Source organism: Oncorhynchus gorbuscha, linkage group LG08, assembly GCF_021184085.1.
Source record: "Oncorhynchus gorbuscha isolate QuinsamMale2020 ecotype Even-year linkage group LG08, OgorEven_v1.0, whole genome shotgun sequence".
In the NCBI taxonomy this organism is placed as follows: domain Eukaryota; kingdom Metazoa; phylum Chordata; class Actinopteri; order Salmoniformes; family Salmonidae; genus Oncorhynchus; species Oncorhynchus gorbuscha.
In genome coordinates this window covers 413,097-434,387 of record NC_060180.1, presented here as the reverse complement: position 1 = coordinate 434,387, position 21,291 = coordinate 413,097, and the positions used below count along the sequence as shown (strand labels likewise).

Here is a 21,291-nt window from a genome sequence, read left to right as displayed (position 1 = left end):
ACACTCTCATGCAGAGGACCGTGCTCCACACTCTCATGCAGAGGACCGTGCTCCACACTCTCATGCTCTAAATGCCTTCTCTGGTTTGGTCTCTATTGTTGCCATTGTCCTGGCTGGAAGAAGGTTCAATGAATGTGGAGGTGCAGTGTGAGGTAATACAGTAGGGGGAGTGCTGCTCAGCGTGAGGTAATACAGTAGGGGGAGTGCTACTCAGCGTGAGGTAATACAGTAGGGGTGGTGAGGTTATACAGTAGGGGTGCTGCTCAGCGTGAGGTAATACAGTAGGGGGGGTGCTGCTCAGCGTGAGGTAATACAGTAGGGGGAGTGTGAGGTAATACAGTAGGGGTGGTGAGGTAATACAGTAGGGTGCTGCTCAGTGTGAGGTAATACAGTAGGGGGAGTGCTACTCAGTGTGAGGTAATACAGTAGGGGAGTGCTACTCAGCGTGAGGTAATACAGTAGGGGGAGTGCTGCTCAGCGTGAGGTAATACAGTAGGGGTGGTGAGGTAATACAGTAGGGGTGGTGAGGTAATACAGTAGGGTGTGGTGAGGTAATACAGTAGGGGTGGTGAGGTAATACAGTAGGGGTGGTGAGGTAATACAGTAGGGGTGGTGAGGTAATACAGTAGGGGTGGTGAGGTAATACAGTAGGGGTGGTGAGGTAATACAGTAGGGGGGTGCTGTAGGTGAGGTAATACAGTAGGGGGTGAGTGCTGAGGTGAGGTAATACAGTAGGGGGAGTGGGGTGAGGTAATACAGTGAGGTAATACAGTAGGGGTGGTGAGGTAATACAGTAGGGGTGGTGAGGTAATACAGTAGGGGTCAGTGAGGTAATACAGTAGGGGTGGGTGAGGTAATACAGTAGGTGAGGTAATACAGTAGGGGTGGTGGGTAATACAGTGGTCAGCGTGAGGTAATACAGTAGGGGGAGTGCTGCTCAGTGTGAGGTAATACAGTAGGGGTGCTGCTCAGCGTGAGGTAATACAGTAGGGGTGGTGAGGTAATACAGTAGGGGTGGTGAGGTAATACAGTAGGGGTGGTGAGGTAATACGTGAGGTAATACAGTAGAGTGGTGGTGAGGTAATACAGTAGGGGTGGTGAGGTAATACAGTAGGGGTGGTGAGGTAATACAGTAGGGGTGGTGAGGGTGGTGAGGTAATACAGTAGGGGTGGTGAGGTAATACAGTAGGGGTGGTGAGGTAATACAGTAGGGGTGGTGAGTAATACAGTAGGTAATACAGTAGGGGTGGTGAGGTAATACAGTAGGGGTGGTGAGGTAATACAGTAGGGGTGGTGAGGTAATACAGTAGGGGTGGTGAGGTAATACAGTAGGGGTAGGGGTGGTGAGGTAATACAGTAGGGGTGGTGAGGTAATACAGTAGGGGTGGTGAGGTAATACAGTAGGGGTGGTGAGGTAATACAGTAGGGGTGGTGAGGTAATACAGTAGGGGTGGTGAGGTAATACAGTAGGGTGGTGAGGTAATACAGTAGGGGGAGTGCTGCTCAAATGGAATGTTTTACTCAAGAGAACGTCCTCAGATGAGAGCGTGAGAGTACGGAGCACGGTAGTACGCATATGGAGAAACACCCAAGGTTATTATTTACATTTTAGAGACGTCTGAATAAATAGTTTGAAGAAATAAAACTTACCTGACTATCTGAGCTCTGGAATTTGTCCTTGTAAGCCATGAAGATCAAGAAGGAATTGACTCCTGGAGAAATTCAAACATAACACATTTCAAACCATTTCAAGGAGTTTAATTTCTCCCATTTGAAAATCACAAGCATGTGCAGATGTGTCTATATGTCTGTGAGCTCCTGTGTGTGCATATGGTTGGGTGGTTGTGTGTGTGTGTGGTTGTGTGGTTGTGTGAGTGAGTGAGTGGTTTTGTGTGTGTGTGAGTGCATGAGTGAGTGAGTGCTGTGGATTAGTTGTGTCTGTGTGGATTAGTGATTGTGTGTGTGGATTAGTGAGTGTAGCTCAGCTGAGTGAGTTGGTGGGCTGACTGGCTGTCTGTGTGGATGAGTGAGTGTGTCTGTGTGGATTAGTGATTGTGTCTGTGTGGATTAGTGAGTGTAGCTCAGCTGGGTGAGAGAGAGTTGGTGGGCTGACTGGCTGGCTGTCTGTGTGGATTAGTGAGTGTGTCTGTGTGGATTAGTGTTGTGTGTCTGTGTCTGGATTAGTGATTGTGTCTGTGTGGATTAGTGAGTGTAGCTCAGCTGGGTGAGAGAGAGTTGGTGGGCTGACTGGCTGGCTGTCTGTGTGGATGAGTGAGTGTGTCTGTGTGGATTAGTGAGTGTAGCTCAGCTGGGTGAGAGAGAGTTGGTGGGCTGACTGGCTGTCTGTGTGGATGAGTGAGTGTGGACATCGTCTCATGTACAGTATGTGTCTCTAGTGTTGTGTTGTCACCTGCAGTAATCGTCTAGCTGCACGGACACAGGTGTGTGTGTGTGTGTGTGTGTGTGTGTGTGTGTGTGTGTGTGTGTGTGTGTGTGTGTGTGTGTGTGTGTGTGTGGCATTGACACGAGGGAGGCAGAGCAGAAGGAAAGCAGCTCTTCATGAGATTCACACAGTATCAATACACCATTACCACAACACCATTAACAACACAGTATCAGATACATTACCACAACACCATTAACAACACAGTATCAGATACATGACCACAACACCATTAACAACACAGTATCAGATACATGACCACAACACCATTAACAACACAGTATCAGATACATTACCACAACACCATTAACAACACAGTATCAGATACATTACCACAACACCATTAACAACACAGTATCAGATACATTACCACAACACCATTAACACAGTATGAGACACATTACCACAACACCATTAACACAGTATCAGACACATTACCACAACACCATTAACAACACAGTATCAGATACATTACCACAACACCATTAACACAGTATCAGACACATTACCACAACACCATTAACAACACAGTATCAGACACATTACCACAACACCATTAACACAGTATCAGATACATTACCACAACACCATTAACACAGTATCAGATACATTACCACAACACCATTAACACAGTATCAGATACATTACCACAACACCATTAACACAGTATCAGATACATTACCACAACACCATTAACAACACAGTATCAGATACATTACCACAACACCATTAACACAGTATCAGATACATTACCACAACACCATTAACACAGTATCAGATACATTACCACAACACCATTAACAGTATCACAGTATCAGTTACATTACCACAACACCATTAACAACACACTATATCAGATCCAGAACATTACCACAACACCATTAGCAACACAGTATCAGATACATTACCACAACACCATTAACAAGCTAGACATGATACATTACCCCTTTCACAAGTTATTTTTACACAACATCCATTAATATCATCTTAGATGCTAGATGCTCATCTAGTAATTATATGGTAGGAAACGATTTATATTGAGTCATATTGGGTGGTTTTGTGTCAGACAGATTGAGATCTGAAGACAGACACAGGAACTATCTACACAGGTAGATCCAGAACATCAGGTACTATCTACACAGGTAGATCCAGAACATCAGGTACTATCTACACGGGTAGATCCAGAACATCAGGTACTATCTACACAGGTAGATCCAGAACATCAGGTACTATCTACACAGGTAGATCCAGAACATCAGGTACTATCTACACAGGTAGATCCAGAACATCAGGTACTATCTACACGGGTAGATCCAGAACATCAGGTACTATCTACACGGGTAGATCCAGAACATCAGGTACTATCTACACAGGTAGATCCAGAACATCAGGTACTATCTACACGGGTAGATCCAGAACATCAGGTACTATCTACACAGGTAGATCCAGAACATCAGGTACTATCTACACGGGTAGATCCAGAACATCAGGTACTATCTACACGGGTAGATCCAGAACATCAGGTACTATCTACACAGGTAGATCCAGAACATCAGGTACTATCTACACGGGTAGATCCAGAACATCAGGTACTATCTACACGGGTAGATCCAGAACATCAGGTACTATCTACACAGGTAGATCCAGAACATCAGGTACTATCTACACAGGTAGATCCAGAACATCAGGTACTATCTACACAGGTAGATCCAGAACATCAGGTACTATCTACACAGGTAGATCCAGAACATCAGGTACTATCTACACAGGTAGATCCAGAACCAGAACAGGTAGATCCAGAACAGGTACTATCTACACAGGTAGATCCAGAACATCAGGTACTATCTACTATCTACACAGGTAGATCCAGAACATCAGGTACTATCTACACAGGTAGATCCAGAACATCAGGAACTATCTACACGGGTAGATCCAGAACATCAGGTACTATCTACACAGGTAGATCCAGAACATCAGGTACTATCTACACAGGTAGATCCAGAACATCCTGAAACAATACCTTTATCAGGTAGATCCAGAACATCCACAATACCTTTATCCTTCACCAGACTCTCCATCTCTTCAAAGAGTCCGTCGTGCCAGCGGGTGATGTCCATGTGGAGGGAGTAATCACAGCAGGACCCCCTGTCTGCTATGTCCTTCCACTGGTCGTAGGCCCCCAGGAGGCTGGCACCAGGCTCAGGGACCACATGGTCAACTATAGGACGGGAGAGAAGAAGAGGACCAGGTCAACTAGAGGACAGGGAGAAGAAGAGGACCAGGTCAGATAGGACAGGAGAGAAGAGGACCAGGTCAACTAGAGGACAGGGAGAGAAGAAGAGGACCAGGTCAACTAGAGGAGGAAGAAGAGGACCAGGTCAACTAGAGGAGAGAAGAAGAGGACCAGGTCAACTAGAGGACAGAAGAGACCAGGTCAACTAGAGGACAGGGAGAAGAAGAAGAGGACCAGGTCAACTAGAGGACAGGAGAGAGAAGAAGAGGACCAGGTCAACTAGAGGACAGGGAGAGAAGAGGAAGACCAGGTCAACTAGAGGACAGGGAGAGAAGAAGAAGGACCAGGTCAACTAGAGGACAGGAGAGAAGGAGAGAAGAAGAAGACCAGGTCAACTATAGGACAGGAGAGAAGAAGAAGAGGACCAGGTCAACTATAGGACAGGGAGAAGAAGAAGAGGACCAGGTCAACTATAGGACAGGAGAGAAGAAGAGGACCAGGTCAACTATAGGACATGAGAGAGAAGAAGAGGACCAGGTCAACTAGAGGACAGAAGAAGAGAGGTCAACTAGAAGAAGAAGAGGACCAGGTCAACTATAGGACAGGAGAGAAGAAGAAGAGGACCAGGTCAACTATAGGACAGGAGAGAAGAAGAGGAGGACCAGGTCAACTATAGGACAGGAGAGAAGAAGAGGACCAGGTCAACTAGAGGACAGGAGAGAAGAAGAAGACCAGGTCAACTAGAGGACAGGAGAGAAGAAGAGGACCAGGTCAACTAGGATGGAAATGTCTATAGGACAGGAGAGAAGAAGAAGAGGACCAGGTCAACTATAGGACAGGAGAGAAGGTCAAAGAAGAGGACCAAGTCAACTAGAAGAGGACCAGGTCAACTAGAGGAGAAGAAGAAGAGGACCAGGTCAACTAGGAGGAGAGAAGAGAAGAAGAAGAGGACCAGGTCAACTAGAGGAGAGGAGAGAGAAGAGGACCAGGAGAGAAGAGAGGACCAGGAGGAGAAGAGGAACAGGTCAACTATAGGACAGGAGAGAAGAAGAGGAGGACAGGGTCAACTATAGGACAGGAGAGAAGAAGAGGACCAGGTCAACTATAGGACAGGAGAGAAGAAGAAGAGGACCAGGTCAACTATAGGAGAGGAGAGAAGAAGAAGAGGAACAGGTCAACTATAGGACAGGAGAGAAGAAGAGGAGGACAGGGTCAACTATAGGACAGGAGAGAAGAAGAAGAGGACCAGGTCAACTATAGAAGAGACCAGGGAGAGAAGAAGAAGAGGACCAGGTCAACTATAGGACAGGAGAGAAGAAGCAGACCAGGTCAACTAGAGGACAGGAGAGAAGAAGAAGAGGACCAGGTCAACTATAGGAGAGGAGAGAAGAAGAAGAGGACAGGGTCAACTATAGGAGAGGAGAGAAGAAGAGGACCAGGTCAACTATAGGAGAGGAGAGAAGAAGAAGAGGACCAGGTCAACTATAGGAGAGGAGAGAAGAAGAAGAGGACCAGGTCAACTATAGGAGAGGAGAGAAGAAGAAGAGGACCAGGTCAACTATAGGACAGGAGAGAAGAAGAAGACCAGGTCAACTAGAGGAGAGGAGAGAAGAAGAAGAGGACCAGGTCAACTTGAGGACAGGCGAGAAGAAGAGGAGGACAGGGTCAACTATGGGACTGACAGGGGAGAGAGGAAACCACACACTGGGCAGTGAACTTCAATTCAGTTTCTTTCATTCAAGATCGATGACGATCCACGAATAACGTAGACGATGCAAAGTCACAGCAGTATCCATTAAAAACATCAGGCTGATATTTCCTCCAATGTTCCATCCCTAAAAACACAGCTCACATAACAGCCGTATGGGGTCTGTGCTGCTGTTTACACAGATCCAATAGGAGCAGGGGGACGGTTTGAGGGTAAAGAGTTCAGAGTAAATTCTCTCTGACAGGCTGGGATAGCATGACCCGGTTTCAGATGATCTAACTGCAGCACTCAGACATGCTCTCCTCTCCTCCAGCTCTCCCCCCTGTCTCTAACCGCTCAGAGAGCTTCCCTCTCAGCCTGTCTCACTCGCTGCCACAAAGAAACACAAATTGTCTCCCTCTGATCTGACCCAGAGGCAGCTGCCCTACCCCTCCCTCTCCCTATACCACCTCCCTCCCTCTCCCTATACCACCTCCCTCCATCCCTCTCCCTATACCACCTCCCTCCATCCCTCTCCCTATACCACCTCCCTCCATCCCTCTCCCTGTTCCACCTCCCTCCATCCCTCTCCCTGTTCCACCTCCCTCCGTCCCTCTCCCTGTTCCACCTCCCTCCGTCCCTCTCCCTAAACCACCTCTCTCCCTGTTCCACCTCCCTCCATCCCTCTCCCTGTTCCACCTCCCTCCATCCCTCTCCCTGTTCCACCTCCCTCCATCCCTCTCCTTGTTCCACCTCCCTCCATCCCTCTCCCTGTTCCACCTCCCTCCATCCCTCTCCCTGTTCCACCTCCCTCCATCCCTCTCCCTGTTCCACCTCCCTCCATCCCTCTCCCTGTTCCACCTCCCTCCATCCCTCTCCCTGTTCCACCTCCCTCCCTCTCCTTAAACCACCTTTCTCTCCCTGTTCCACCTCCCTCCATCCCTCTCCCTGTTCCACCTCCCTCCCTCTCCCTATACCATCCTCTCTCCCTGTTCCACCTCCCTCCCTCTCCTTAAACCACCTCTCTCCCTGTTCCACCTCCCTCCATCCCCTCCCTGTTCCATCCCCCATCTCCCTGTTCCACCTCCCTCCATCCCTCTCCCTGTTCCACCTCCCTCCCTCTCCTTAAACCATCTCTCTCTCCCTGTTCCACCTCCCTCCATCCCTCTCCCTGTTCCACCTCCCTCCATCCCTCTCCCTGTTCCACCTCCCTCCATCCCTCTCCCTGTTCCACCTCCCTCCCTCCCTCTCCCTGTTCCACCTCCCTCCCTCCCTCTCCCTATACCACCCCTCTCTCCCTGTACCACCTCCCTCCCTCTCCTTAAACCACCTCCCTCTCCCTGTTCCACCTCCCTCCATCCCTCTCCCTGTTCCACCTCCATCCCTCTCCCTATACCACCTCCATCCCTCTCCCTGTTCCACCTCCCTCCCTCTCCCTATACCACCTCCATCCCTCTCCCTGTTCCACCTCCACCTCCATCCCTCTCCCTGTACCACCTCTCTCTCTCCCTGTACCACCCCCTCCTCCCTCCCTCTCCCTGTATAATATATAATCTCTGTGGACTGAAAAGACTCTATAGTGTTAGATCTCTCTCTCTCTCCCTCAGTGCTGTATAATATATTATCTCTGTGGACTGAAAAGACTCTATAGTGTTAGATCTCTCTCTCTCTCCCTCAGTGCTGTATAATATATTATCTCTGTGGACTGGAAAGACTCTATGGTGTTGCATCTCGCTATCTGTCATGGTCTTCCTCCTCTTCATCTGAAGAGGAGAGGCGAGAAGGACCGGAGGACCAACATGTGGCGTGGTATGTGTTCATGATGAATATTTAATTAAAGAAAGAACTGAACACTGAATACAAAAACAATAAACCAATAATGACCGTGAAGCTACAAATGAGACCTGTGCTGACACAAGCAACTAACATAGACAATCACCCACAAACAAACAGTGAAACCCAGGCTGCCTAAGTATGATTCTCAATCAGAGACAACTAATGACACCTGCCTCTGATTGAGAACCATACTAGGCCGAAACATACAAATCCCCAAATTAGTTAGTTAAGGTTAGTTAGGGTTAGATAGGGTTAGTTGAGGTTAGGGTTAGATATGGTTAGTTAGGGTTAAGGTTAGGGTTAGTTAAGGTTACGGTTAGTTAGGGTTAGTTAAGGTCAGGGTTAGTTAGGGTTAGTTAAGGTTAGGGATAGTTAAGGTTAGTTAGATTTAGTTAAGGTTAGGGTTAGTTAAGGTTAGGGTTAGTTAAGGTTAGTTATGGTTAGTTAAGGTTAGGGTTAGTTAGGGTTAGTTAAGGTTAGGGAAGTTTAGGGTTAGTTAAGGTTAGGGTTAGTTAGGGTTAGTTAAGGTTAGGCTTAGTTAGTGTTAGTTAGGGTTAGTTAAGGTTAGGGTTAGTTAGGGTTAGGGTTAGTTAGGGTTAGTTAAGGTTAGGGTTAGTGAAGGTTAGGGTTAGTTAGGGTTAGTTAGGGTTAGTGAAGGTTAGTGAAGGTTAGGGTTAGTTAGGGTTAGTTAGGGTTAGTTAGGGTTAGTGAAGGTTAGGGTTCGTTAGGGTAGGGTCAGCAGTATAATAGAGGAACCCTACTGATCATGGTGGTGCCCCCTGCCAGGGCAGCCTTGGTCCCGTGGTAGAAGTCATCTGAAGGGCTCATTCCCAGCTGGGAGGTCTGGAGGCTGGTGTTCACATCGATGCCACCGGGGATCACGATGTGTCCGTAGGCATCAACAGTCTTCACCCCTCCTGGAACTAAAAGGTTCTCACCAATCTGCCTGGTGAGGGCTTAGTTAGGGTTCACATTTTAACAGCAACAACAGTTGTGGTTAGTCTGGTTGTCTGGAATGTCTGTCTGCCTGTCTGTCTGCCTGTGTCTTAGGGTTGCCTCTCTGGGTTGTTGGGTTAGTTAAGGTTAGGGTTAGCCTGTCTGTCTGTCTAGGGTTACAACTCTGTCTTCCTGGTTAGGGTTAGTTGGGTTGTTAGTCTAGGGTTAGTGCCTGTTGTCTCGTCTAGGGTAGGGTCATGTCTGTATGCCTGTGAACCCTACTGATCTGTCTGTCTGCCCCCTGCCTGCCTTGTCTGTCCCGTGGTAGAAGTCATCTGATGGGCTCATTCCCTGCTGGGAGGTCTGGAGGCTGGTGTCTGTATCTGATGCCACCGGGGATCACGATGTCTGTCTGCCTAGGCATGTCTGTCTGTCTCACCCCTCCTGTGTCTAATGTCTGTCTGCCTCTCCTCTACCTCTGTCTGTCTGCCTCTCCGTCTGCCTGTATCTATATGTCTGCCATGCCTCTCTGTCTGCCTGTCTGTCTGCCTGTGTCTATATGTCCATCTGCAACAACTGTTTGCCTCTGTGTGCCTGCCTGCCTGCCTGCCTGCCTCTGCCTGCCTCTGCCTGCCTGCCTGCCTGCCTCTTGTGTCTATATGTCTGTCTGCCTCTCTGTCTGCCTGTCTGTCTGCGTCTCTGTCTGCTCTATGTCTGTCTGCTCTCTGTCTGTCTGCCTGTCTGTCTGCCTGTGTCTGCCTGTGTCTTTATCTGTCTGTCTCCCTCTCTGTCTGTCTGCCTGCCTGTCTGTCTCTCTGCTCTGTCTGCCTGTGTCTAAATGTCTGTCTGCCTCTCTGTCTGTCCTGTGTCTATATGTCTGTCTGCCTCTCTCTGTCTGCTCTGTCTGTCTGTGTGTGTCCGTCTCTGTCTGTCTGCTGTGTGTGTGTGTGTGTGTCTGTGTGTCGTGTATGTCCTGTCTGTCTGTCTGCCTGTCTTGTGTCTAAATGTCTGTCTGCCTCTCTGTCTTCCTGTGTCTATATGTCTGTCTGCCTCTCCCTCTACCTGTCTGTCTGTCTGTCTGTCTGTCTGTCTGTCTGCCTCTCTCTCTGTCTGCCTGTGTCTATCTGTCTGTCTGCCTCTCTGTCTGTCCTGTCTGTCTGTCTGTGTCTATATGTCTGTCTGCCTCTCTGTGTCTGCCCTGTCTGCCTGCCTGTCCTGCCTGCCTGCCTGTCTGTGTGTCTGTATGTCTGTCTGTGTCTGTCTGCCTGTGTCTGTAGTGTCTGTCTGTGTCTCTGTCTGTCTCTATGTCTGTCTGTCTCTCTGTCTGCCTGTGTCTTTATCTGTCTGTCTGTCTCTCTGTCTCTGTGTCTGCCTGTGTCTTTGTCTGTCTGTCTGTCTGTCTGTCTGTCTGTCTGTCTGACTGTCTGTCTGTGTCTGTCTGTCTGTCTGTCTGTCTGTCCTGTCTGTCTGTCTGTCTGTCTGTCTGCCTGTCTGTCTGTCTGTCTGTCCTCTCTGTCTGCCTATGTCTGTCTGTGTGTCCGTCTGCCTCTGTGTCTGTTGTCTGTCTGTGTGTCTGTCTGTCTGTCTGTGTGTCTGTCTGTGTGTGTGTGTGTGTGTGTGTGTGTGTGTGTGTGTGTGTGTGTGTGTGTGTGTGTGTGTGTGTGTGTGTGTGTGTGTGTGTGTGTGTGTGTGTGTGTGTGTTAACAGTAACTTCTTACTTGATGGTGCCATCCTCCACATAGATGTCTGCGTAGAAAGACTGGTCGTCATTAACGATCTTTCCTCCTTTGATAATGAGGCGATCAGTCTGGAGACACAGGAACCATCGACAGCAGCGAGGAACACAAATACACATAAACATGTTAGTCATTCAACACACACTCGTATCCAGAAGAACTGACAGGTAGTACCATCACCTTAAAGTAGCTTGGGGAGACAACCACATGTCTCAGTCATATAAAGACATGTGTACTAAAGCTGCTATCAGTAGGGGAGGTGCTGCTATCAGTAGGGGAGGTGCTGCTATCAGTAGGGGAGGTGCTGCTATCAGTAGGGGAAGTGCTGCTATCAGTAGGGGTGGTGCTGCTATCAGTAGGGGAGGTGCTGCTATCAGTAGGGGCGGTGCTGCTATCAGTAGGGGAGGTGCTGCTATCAGTAAGGGAGATGCTGCTATCAGTAGGGGCAGCGCAGCTATCAGTAGGGGAGGTGCAGCTATCAGTAGGGGAGGTGCAGCTATCAGTAGGGGAGGTGCTGCTATCAGTAGGGGTGGTGCTGCTATCAGTAGGGGTGGTGCTGCTATCAGTAGGGGAGGTGCTGCTATCAGTAAGGGGTGGTGCTGCTATCAGTAAGGGGAGGGCTGCTATCAGTGCGCAGCTATCAGTAGGGGAGGTGTGCAGTAGGGGCTATCAGTAGGGGAGGGGGTGCTGCTATCAGTAGGGGAGGTGCTGCTATCAGTAGGGGCAGGTGCTGCTATCAGTAGGGGCAGTGCTGCTATCAGTAGGGGCAGTGCTGCTATCAGTAGGGACAGTGCTGCTATCAGTAGGGGCAGTGCTGCTATCAGTAGGGGCAGTACTGCTATCAGTAGGGGCAGTGCTGCTATCAGTAGGGGTGCTGCTATCAGGTGCAGCTATCAGTAGGGGCAGTGCTGCTATCAGTAGGGGCAGTGCTGCTATCAGTAGGGGAGGTGCAGCTATCAGTAGGGGCAGTGCTGCTATCAGTAGGGGCAGTGCTGCTATCAGTAGGGGAGGTGCAGCTATCAGTAGGGGCAGTGCTGCTATCAGTAGGGGCAGTGCCCCAGTCAGGGGCAGTGCTCTCCCAGCTCCACTCCCAGCCCCTCTCTCCTTCTCCCCCAGTTCTAGCCCTGGTCACTCTCTCCCCTCCCCTCTTTCCTCGGCACGGGGTCTCAAACGAGGAGAGGGGTGAGGGAACTACAATGCCCTCTCTAAAGGCTGTTCCTCCGCCAGCTAGTACTGCCTCTGCTGATGCCACCATGCACTCAGTTTACACTATGATCACATCAGTCATAGGACAAGTCAACGGGGAGTGGACGGACGGAAATTATATAACTTCTCTTAAAATGTAAATAACAGACAGACAGACAGACAGACAGACAGACAGACAGACAGACAGACAGACAGACAGACAGACAGACAGACAGACAGACAGACAGACAGACAGACAGACAGACAGACAGACAGACAGACAGACAGACAGACAGACAGACAGACAGACAGACAGACAGACAGACAGACACAGACAGACAGACAGACAGACAGACAGACAGACAGACAGACAGACAGACAGACAGACTTTAGACAGACAGACAGACAGACAGACAGACAGACAGACAGACAGACAGACAGACAGACAGACAGACAGACAGACAGACAGACAGACAGACAGACAGACAGACAGACAGACAGGGAAGACAGACAGACAGACAGACAGACAGACAGACAGACAGACAGACAGACAGACAGACAGACAGACAGACAGACAGACAGACAGACAGACAGACAGACAGACAGACAGACAGACAGACAGACAGACAGACAGACAGACAGACAGACAGACAGACAGACAGACAGACAGACAGACAGACAGACAGACAGACAGACAGACAGACAGACAGACAGACAGACAGACAGACAGACAGACAGACAGACAGAGACAGACAGACAGACAGACAGACAGACAGACAGACAGACAGACAGACAGACAGACAGACAGACAGACAGACCTGTTGGGAAAGACAACAGTGAAGCCATAATGTAAAGTGACAGATCCACAGAGAGCCAGGACACCAGAGGGACACCAGAGGGCTACACTCTAGGACTTCACAGTTTCGGTTCAGAGTTACTGCTGCTACTGGTTGACAAAAAAACATTGCACTCTGGGATAAAAACAACCCAAGTTGGGTAACTATTGGACAGAACACACATTGGGTTATTATGACCCAGCCAGGTTGGGTTGTTGATGCAGGGTTACTGAGCTGTGATCCATCGGGTCAGATCAGAACACTGGGAGAGTAAATGTCATTCCAGTCCATCTGTTCTGTTGTCTTGTCAACACATGTTAATGTTGAGCACTGACACTTCTGGGGCTTTAATAAGGTTTACACAAGAGCATGATGTCCTATGATGTCCTTATGGCTTGTTACAGATTTGTTAAAATATTTAAATAATAATATAATTACATTTATAATAAAATATGTAATAGGCAAAAATATTGAAGGATAATTGAAATTTGCAGTGTACAAACTCAACATGACAAATAAGAATGACATTTACTCTTACGGGTGGCCAAAAATAACTCTGAAAACCATGCCCCCCTAATAGGCAAATGCCTTTGGATTACCTAAACATGGGTTAATTTAACCATCAAATGGGTTTTTATTGTCATGCTATTTCCAGGAAGTATGGCCTATTGGGGGCGTGGCTTTCAGATAGGTCTTGTTGACCATTCCAGAATAGTAAGTCATTCCTGTTCATCATGTTATGTTTTGTACACTGCTAATTAAAGATGTCCTTGAATATTTTTTGAACATTGCATATTTTAATAAACAGTTAATAAGATGATTATTTAAATATCATAACGAAGTGGTGACCATCCCAACATTGGGATATGCATGTGTAACAGTATAATTTTAAACCGTCCCCTCGCCCATACCCGGGGGCGAACCAGGGACCCTCTGCACACATCGACAACAGTCACCCTCGAAGCATCGTTACCCATCGCTCCACAAAAGCCGCAGCCCTTGCAGAGCAAGGGAAACTACTACTTCAAGGTCTCAGAGCAAGTGACGTAACCGATTGAAACGCTATTTAGCGCACACCGCTAACGAAGCTAGCCGTTTCACATCCGTTACACATGTGCACCTGTGGCACTCATTTTGTGTAAGTCTCGTTAAACTTCAAAAGTGTCTGTGCTTAACCTAAATACGTGTCGACAAGATAACAGAACAGATGATCGGAATGACATTTACTCTCACGGGTGGCCTAAAATAACTATCTGAAAGCCACGCCCCTACTAATCCATACCTCCAGTCTTCTGATCTGACTCAGTGGGTCATAGCTCAATAACCCAACTAAGTGCTCAACTGGCTGGGTCAAAAATAATACCATGTGTTTTCTGTCCAATTTTTACCCTGTGTTGTTTTTATTAACGCAGATTTTTTTTTTTGAATGTGACTGATAGACAGACTGATGGATGGACAGACAGGCAGACAGGCAGGCAGGTAGAGACACAGAACGACAGACAGGCCTACATGCAGACAGACAGACAGGCAGACAGGCAGGCAGGTAGAGACACAGAACGACAGACAGGCCTACATGCAGACAGGCAGGCAGGTAGAGACACAGAACGACAGACAGGCCTACATGCAGACAGGCAGGCAGATAGAGACACAGAACGACAGACACTACTGAGACAGGCAGACAGGTGGAGACTCAGAGCAGACAGGCCTACATGCAGACAGGCAGGCGTAGAGACACAGACACAGATGCAGACAGGCAGGCAGGTGAGAACAGGCTATGCAGACAGGCAGGCAGGTAGAGACACAGAACGACAGACAGGCCTACATGCAGACAGGCAGGCAGGTAGAGACACAGAACGACAGACAGGCCTACATGCAGACAGGCAGGCAGGTAGAGACACAGAACGACAGACAGGCCTACATGCAGACAGGCAGGCAGATAGAGACACAGAACGACAGACAGATGAGAGACACTGATAGACAGACTTTGGATGGACAGAAGGCAGACAGGCCTACATGCAGACAGGCAGGCAGATAGAGACACAGAACGACAGACAGGCCTACATGCAGACAGGCAGGCAGGTAGAGACACAGAACGACAGACAGGCCTAGATGCAGACAGCAGGCAGATAGAGACACAGAACGACAGACAGGCCTACATGCAGACAGGCAGGCAGGTAGAGACACAGAAACAGACAGGCCTACATGCAGACAGGCAGGCAGGTAGAGACACAGAACGACAGACAGGCCTACATGCAGACAGGCAGGCAGGTAGAGACACAGAACGACAGACAGGCCTACATGCAGACAGGCAGGCAGTAGAGACACAGAACGACAGACAGATAGAGAGACAGGCAGATAGACAGACACCAGAAGAACAGACAGTACATGCACCATCAGTGCTACAGACAGATAGAGAGACAGGCAAATGACAGACACAGCCCCAGAAGAACAGACAGTAATACCATCAGTGCCTTACAGACAGATAGAGAGACAGGCAATAGACAGACACAGCCCCAGAAGAACAGACAGTAAGCTACCATCAGTGCCTTACAGACGGATAGAGAGACAGGCAGATAGACAGACACAGCCCCAGAAGAACAGACAGTTACCATCAGTGCCTCCCATACAGACAGATAGAGAGACAGGCAGATAGACAGACACAGCCCCAGAAGAACAGACAGTAAGCTACCATCAGTGCCTCCCATACAGACAGATAGAGAGACAGGCAGATAGACAGACACAGCCCCAGAAGAACAGACAGTAAGCTACCATCAGTGCCTCCCATACAGACAGATAGAGAGACAGGCAGATAGACAGACACAGCCCCAGAAGAACAGACAGACAGAGGCAGATAGACAGACACAGCCCCAGAAGAACAGACAGTAAGCTACCATCAGTGCCTCCCATACAGACGGATAGAGAGACAGGCAGATAGACAGACACAGCCCCAGAAGAACAGACAGTAAGCTACCATCGGTGCCTCCCATACAGACAGATAGAGAGACAGGCAGATAGACAGACACAGCCCCAGAAGAACAGACAGTAAGCTACCATCAGTGCCTCCCATACAGACAGATAGAGAGACAGGCAGATAGACAGACACAGCCCCAGAAGAACAGACAGTAAGCTACCATCAGTGCCTCCCATACAGACAGAGTGTAACCGGGGAACAGTTATCATCTCTCACACTGGTCTTTGGGTTACAGTTAGGAATTATGGCAGTCTTAATCTCTGTATTGATTTTAGTCATGTAGCCTTTTTAATGGCTTCATATTCAACTGCTGCTCGTCAAAAATGGAGAGAATAATTCCAAAGGAGGAGAATGTGGGTCATGCTGGTTAAAGGAGCGGCCCTGTACTGTAGGCTTTGCATCAACCAGACCACTGTGTCAAATTGCCCGGAAGAAAATAGGATTCAGTGTGTCTTCGCTAACTACGCCCTGTCTCTGTTGCTATAGCGCACAACTGTGTGCTCCCTTCCTCCGCATGGATGAATCTGTCCCGTTTTAACGACAAGGGGAAACCTTTAGCAGGAGACATAGAGGCTCTTGGAGACTCAGACAGACCGTTTCGAGTGCAAGATGTCCATGGTTTGATGGTTAACGATATAGGCTGTCGTGGTCACTTAGAAATGCATCTCTGAGACGTTTGAGATCTTTGTTGAGTCTTTTCAATGGAAAACATTTATTGAACGATATTATATGCAATTCCAATCTATTATTTGGCCGGATTCTGCATGCCATTCAATTAAATCACTGACTGAAATGTGGGGACATGTGACAATGCGAGACAGCTCTCTGATCAGTCCATAGCGGCAGGCGCCGCCATGATCAATTCACTACAATGTATTGTGAGCCTACATCACATAGACTCGGTATGTTTTAATTGCAGCCTTCAAGAAAACGTCATGACATGACCAGGACGGAACAGACATTCGATGCCAAGAGAGTATCTTGTTCGGGCTTTGACATTGTGAAGTCTGTAGACTAAAGCAGTAGCCGGTTGTTGCGTGCGTGTGAATGGTGTATAGAAGAAAGATGATTGAAATAAGATTTATCACACCATGTAGGCTAACTTTTTCTCGTTGCAATCGATAAATAATACCGGTGTGTGGGGCGACAAAACGTATATACCTACCGATGAACGAGGAGTGCCTACCGACAAACGGGGAATGTTCTTCTTGCCTTGGTAAGACATGCCGGCCGGTGTAGCGGTTCACTGGGAGGCAGAGCTTTGATTCCCGATGTTTCAAAGAACACGAGAAACGGATTTATCACCGCTTGGTAGCCTATTTCCTCGCTGTAAAATCCGTCGTCGGAGCCAATTTCTGTAATCCCAATTTACACTATCCTACTGGTCAGATCGTGTGAATATACAAAATAATAGAAAGAATATGTTCTAGGTTACTATTACTTTGCTAGTGCTGTCGCGCACCAGTCAGAGCCCTCCCTTCAACAATACATCCGGCTGCCTCGCGCACCATCTGCTCGTTTAATATTCCAGACACATAACATCCTACCGGCTAATGGCTGGCATCACACATCCTACCGCTAATAGGGGCTAGGCAGGCATCCTGGCAGGCTTTTGTCCTACACAGCAACAATAATTTAGTGGCCACTTAAAACTCTTGTGTTCTTGATAAAACTCGGGGCCTGTTACCAGTGGGAGTAGCCAGGTGTTGAAATCACAGATACACATGTGAGATCTCTTTCTTTAGGCCATGGGCAACCAATGGGCAGAATAATGGTCATTTCAGTACCATACCCATTGGGACACCTCCTATAGGCTAACCATTGATCTAGCTGAGAATAGCCTAAACATAGCCTGGGCTATACTTGATCAATTAATTACATATCAATTAGATTGTGTTAGGTTAACTTCCTCCATCAAGATATACGTTCAAAACACGGAGAGAAAAAAATATCTGATTTGTAAATTGACTTTTGACATGTTGTCAATTCAGGCACTGCACAATATAACATATCTTCAACTGGGGAAAATAAATCTGTGAGGTGTGGAATTACCTCCCGTTTTCCATTGTGCTCACGGTTGTGTCCAGGTCCAGTCTGGTAAACGATTTGATCCCGGGAGGAGCCGGTTTCGGTCCAAACTGCTCTGTCCCCACTTGGTCTGGTCTCACTGACCGACGAGAAGTTACTCACACTCCCGGTGTCACTGAAAGTATCCGACCAGCATTTCTCCTCGTTCTTAATCTTAACATGCCGTCTCACAGACTGGGGGCTGCTGTTGTACGACTCAAAATTTAAAGTTTTATTCTCATAAGCGCCTTCCACGTTACAGAACATGCCGCCGAATTTGACCCTGGGTTTCGGGCTGTCAGTCCCCAGTCTAGACAGCAACGACCCTTCATCGTCACTATCTCTTGGGAGAAGTTTCCTCTCTGCCATGGCCAATAACTAGTCTTATTCTCAGAAAGAAAGAAATTAAAACGCTTGTGAAAAATATCCAAAGTTGTCCCAAGTAAAACCTAGGAGTAAGTAGCCCTACTATAGCAGAGGACTTGGTTAGTCAAGTGACTAGAGGAGCTGTCCACTGGGGCGTGGTCCTGAAATAACCACAGTACAATACTCTTACTGGGAGAAAGATACGACAGGCGACCAGGGGAACTACGGGAGGTCTTGTTCTCATCGGCATGAAATGTTAATATGGGTTCATCGCCATCAGTGAAATCCAATCGGGATTCTTCAACTTCCACGCCGAGACGCTAATTACTGTAATGGAAACGATGACATACTGTCATTTGTTGAATAATAATTCACAACTGTCTGAGAATGTGTGTGTGTGTGTGTGGGGGGGGTTGTAGTGACCTTACACACTTGAATGCTCACTCAGATCACTTAACGCTGAATGCGGTTATGTTTTGCCCGTGGCCCGGGGACGCAGTTTTAATGTGTGGTAAACCCGCTGGATGACTGGTTTCACATGACAGACTAAGTTAGCTGGCTAGACTATCTAAACTTCTAGTAATCCTGGTCAAATAACCGACCATTGATTTTCACTCAGATATTATATTTTTAAAAACCTGCAAACATTTTTCTCTGCAAAATTTGTAGAATTGCATGAAATGAGTTATACAATTGTTACATCTCCTCAATGCGCCATGGGAAACAATGTAAAATTGCAGCAAACTTACTTTAATATTTAAGATGTAACATTTTCTCTATGCCCCATGGCAAAGTGTAGAATTGAGGCAAATTAACTAGCCGGGGCGCATTCGCGTGCGCCATCGCGCGCATGTTGATTTTGTCCTTCCACAACAGACACGACGAGGACACAGGTTGAAATATCAAAACGAACTCTGAAGCAACTATATCCATTTGTGGACAGGTCTAAAAGCAGTAAACATTTATGGCCATTTAGCTTCTGTAGCTTCCTGTTGTTCATTTGTCCTGATATCAACATGTGTGGCTCCACCCCGATCAAAGATGCCTTTCCCTGACATACAACATTCAAACATTACTTGATAATTAACATTCACGTGTAAACAACCTAACTACTCAAACATCTATGGTGAGGGTTAGAGTCATGTAGACACAGAGTCAACAGCCAACAAAAAAGGCAGGCAGTACACACAAAAAAGGCAGCCCCCCGCCCCCACACACACACTTCCATGTCTTAGACATCACAGAGAGCAGGCATGGCTGTGGGGTAACTGCGTATTAGTGTTAGACATTAGGAGGGTATGTGAGGTCACAGTGTGGCTGAGAGAGTCTGCATGTTTCTGAGATGCCCTATGGCAGAGACCTACATTTAACAAAAACATTCCTCCTCCTCCTCCTCCTCCTCCTCCTCCTCCTCCTCCTCCTCCTCCTCCTCCTCCTCCTCCTCCTCGCCACTAGCTTCTCTCCTATTAGAGGACATACTGTGTTAGGGCTGTGGACTCTCTCACAGAGGTCAAACTGTGTTAGGGCTGTGGATTCTCTCTATTAGAGGACATATTAGAGGTCATACTGTGTTAGGGCTGTGGACTCTCTCACAGAGGTCATACTGTGTTAGGACTGTGGATTCTCTCACAGAGGTCACTGTGTTAGGACTGTGGATTCTCTCCTATTAGAGGACATACTGTGTTGGACTGTGGATTCTCTCCTATTAGAGGACATACTGTGTTAGGCTGTGGATTCTCTATTAGAGGTCATACTGTGTTAGGACTGTGGATTCTCTCCATATTAGAGGATTCTCTCCTATTCATACTGTGTTAACTGTGTTACTGTGGCTGTGGATTCTTCTATTAGAGGTCATACTGTGTTAGGACTGTGGATTAGAGGTCATACTGTGTTAGGACTGTGGATTCTCTCCATATTAGGAGAGGACATACTGTGTTAGGACTGTGGATTCTCTCCTATTAGAGGACATACTGTGTTAGGACTGTGGATTCTCTCCCATACTGTGTTAGAGGACATACTGTGTTAGGACTGTGGATTCTCTCCTATTAGAGGACATACTGTGTTAGGACTGTATTCTCTCCTATTAGAGGTGTTAGGACTGTGGATTCTCTCCTATTAGAGGTCATACTGTGTTAGGACTGTGGATTCTCTCCTATTAGAGGACATACTGTGTTAGGACTGTGGATTCTCTCTATTAGAGGACATACTGTGTTAGGACTGTGGATTCTCTCCTATTAGAGGTCATACTGTGTTAGGACTGTGGTAGAGGTCATACTGTGGACTGTGGATTCTCTCCTATTAGAGGTCATACTGTGTTAGGACTGTGGATTCTCTCCTACAGAGGACATACTGTGTTAGGACTGTGGATTCTCTCCTATTAGAGGTCATACTGTGTTAGGACTGTGGATTCTCTCCTATTAGAGGACATACTGTGTTAGGACTGTGGATTCTCTCTATTAGAGGTCATACTGTGTTAGGACTGTGGATTCTCTCCTATTAGAGGTCATACTGTGTTAGGACTGTGGATTCTCTCCTATTAGAGGACATACTGTGTTAGGGCTGTGGATTCTCTCCAGAGGTCATACTGTGTTAGGACTGTGGATTCTCTCCAGAGGACATACTGTGTTAGGACTGTGGATTCTCTCCATTAGAGGACATACTGTGTTAGGACTGTGGATTCTCTCATACTGTGTTAGAGGTCATACTGTGTTAGGGCTGTGGATTCTCTCCTATTAGAGGACATACTGTGTTAGGACTGTGGATTCTCTCCTATTAGAGGACATACTGTGTTAGGACTGTGGATTCTCTCCTATTAGAGGTCATACTGTGTTAGGACTGTGGATTTCTCTATTCATACTGTGTTAGGACTGTGGATTAGAGGTCATACTGTGTTAGGACTGTGGATTCTCTCCTATTAGAGGACATACTGAGGCTGTGGATTCTCTCCTATTAGAGGACATATACTGTGTTAGGGCTGTGGATTCTCTCCTATTAG

The 21,291-nt window shown here is 47.6% G+C and overlaps 1 protein-coding gene across 1 annotated transcript in view; it reads right to left on the bottom strand.

Moving 5' to 3' along the window:
- dpysl4 (dihydropyrimidinase like 4) overlaps positions 1-17,393 on the bottom strand; it is a 31,039-nt gene extending 13,646 nt beyond the window's left edge. Inside the window, exons 1-5 of the mRNA XM_046360639.1 lie at positions 17,050-17,393; positions 10,854-10,942; positions 8,961-9,145; positions 4,497-4,661; positions 1,651-1,712 (exon numbers count right to left, since the gene is read on the bottom strand). Of these exons, the coding sequence (XP_046216595.1) occupies positions 1,651-1,712; positions 4,497-4,661; positions 8,961-9,145; positions 10,854-10,942; positions 17,050-17,088 (540 nt within the window). The 5' untranslated portion in view covers positions 17,089-17,393. The remainder of the gene's footprint in view (positions 1-1,650; positions 1,713-4,496; positions 4,662-8,960; positions 9,146-10,853; positions 10,943-17,049) is intronic.
- Between the last annotated feature and the right edge of the window lie 3,898 nt (positions 17,394-21,291).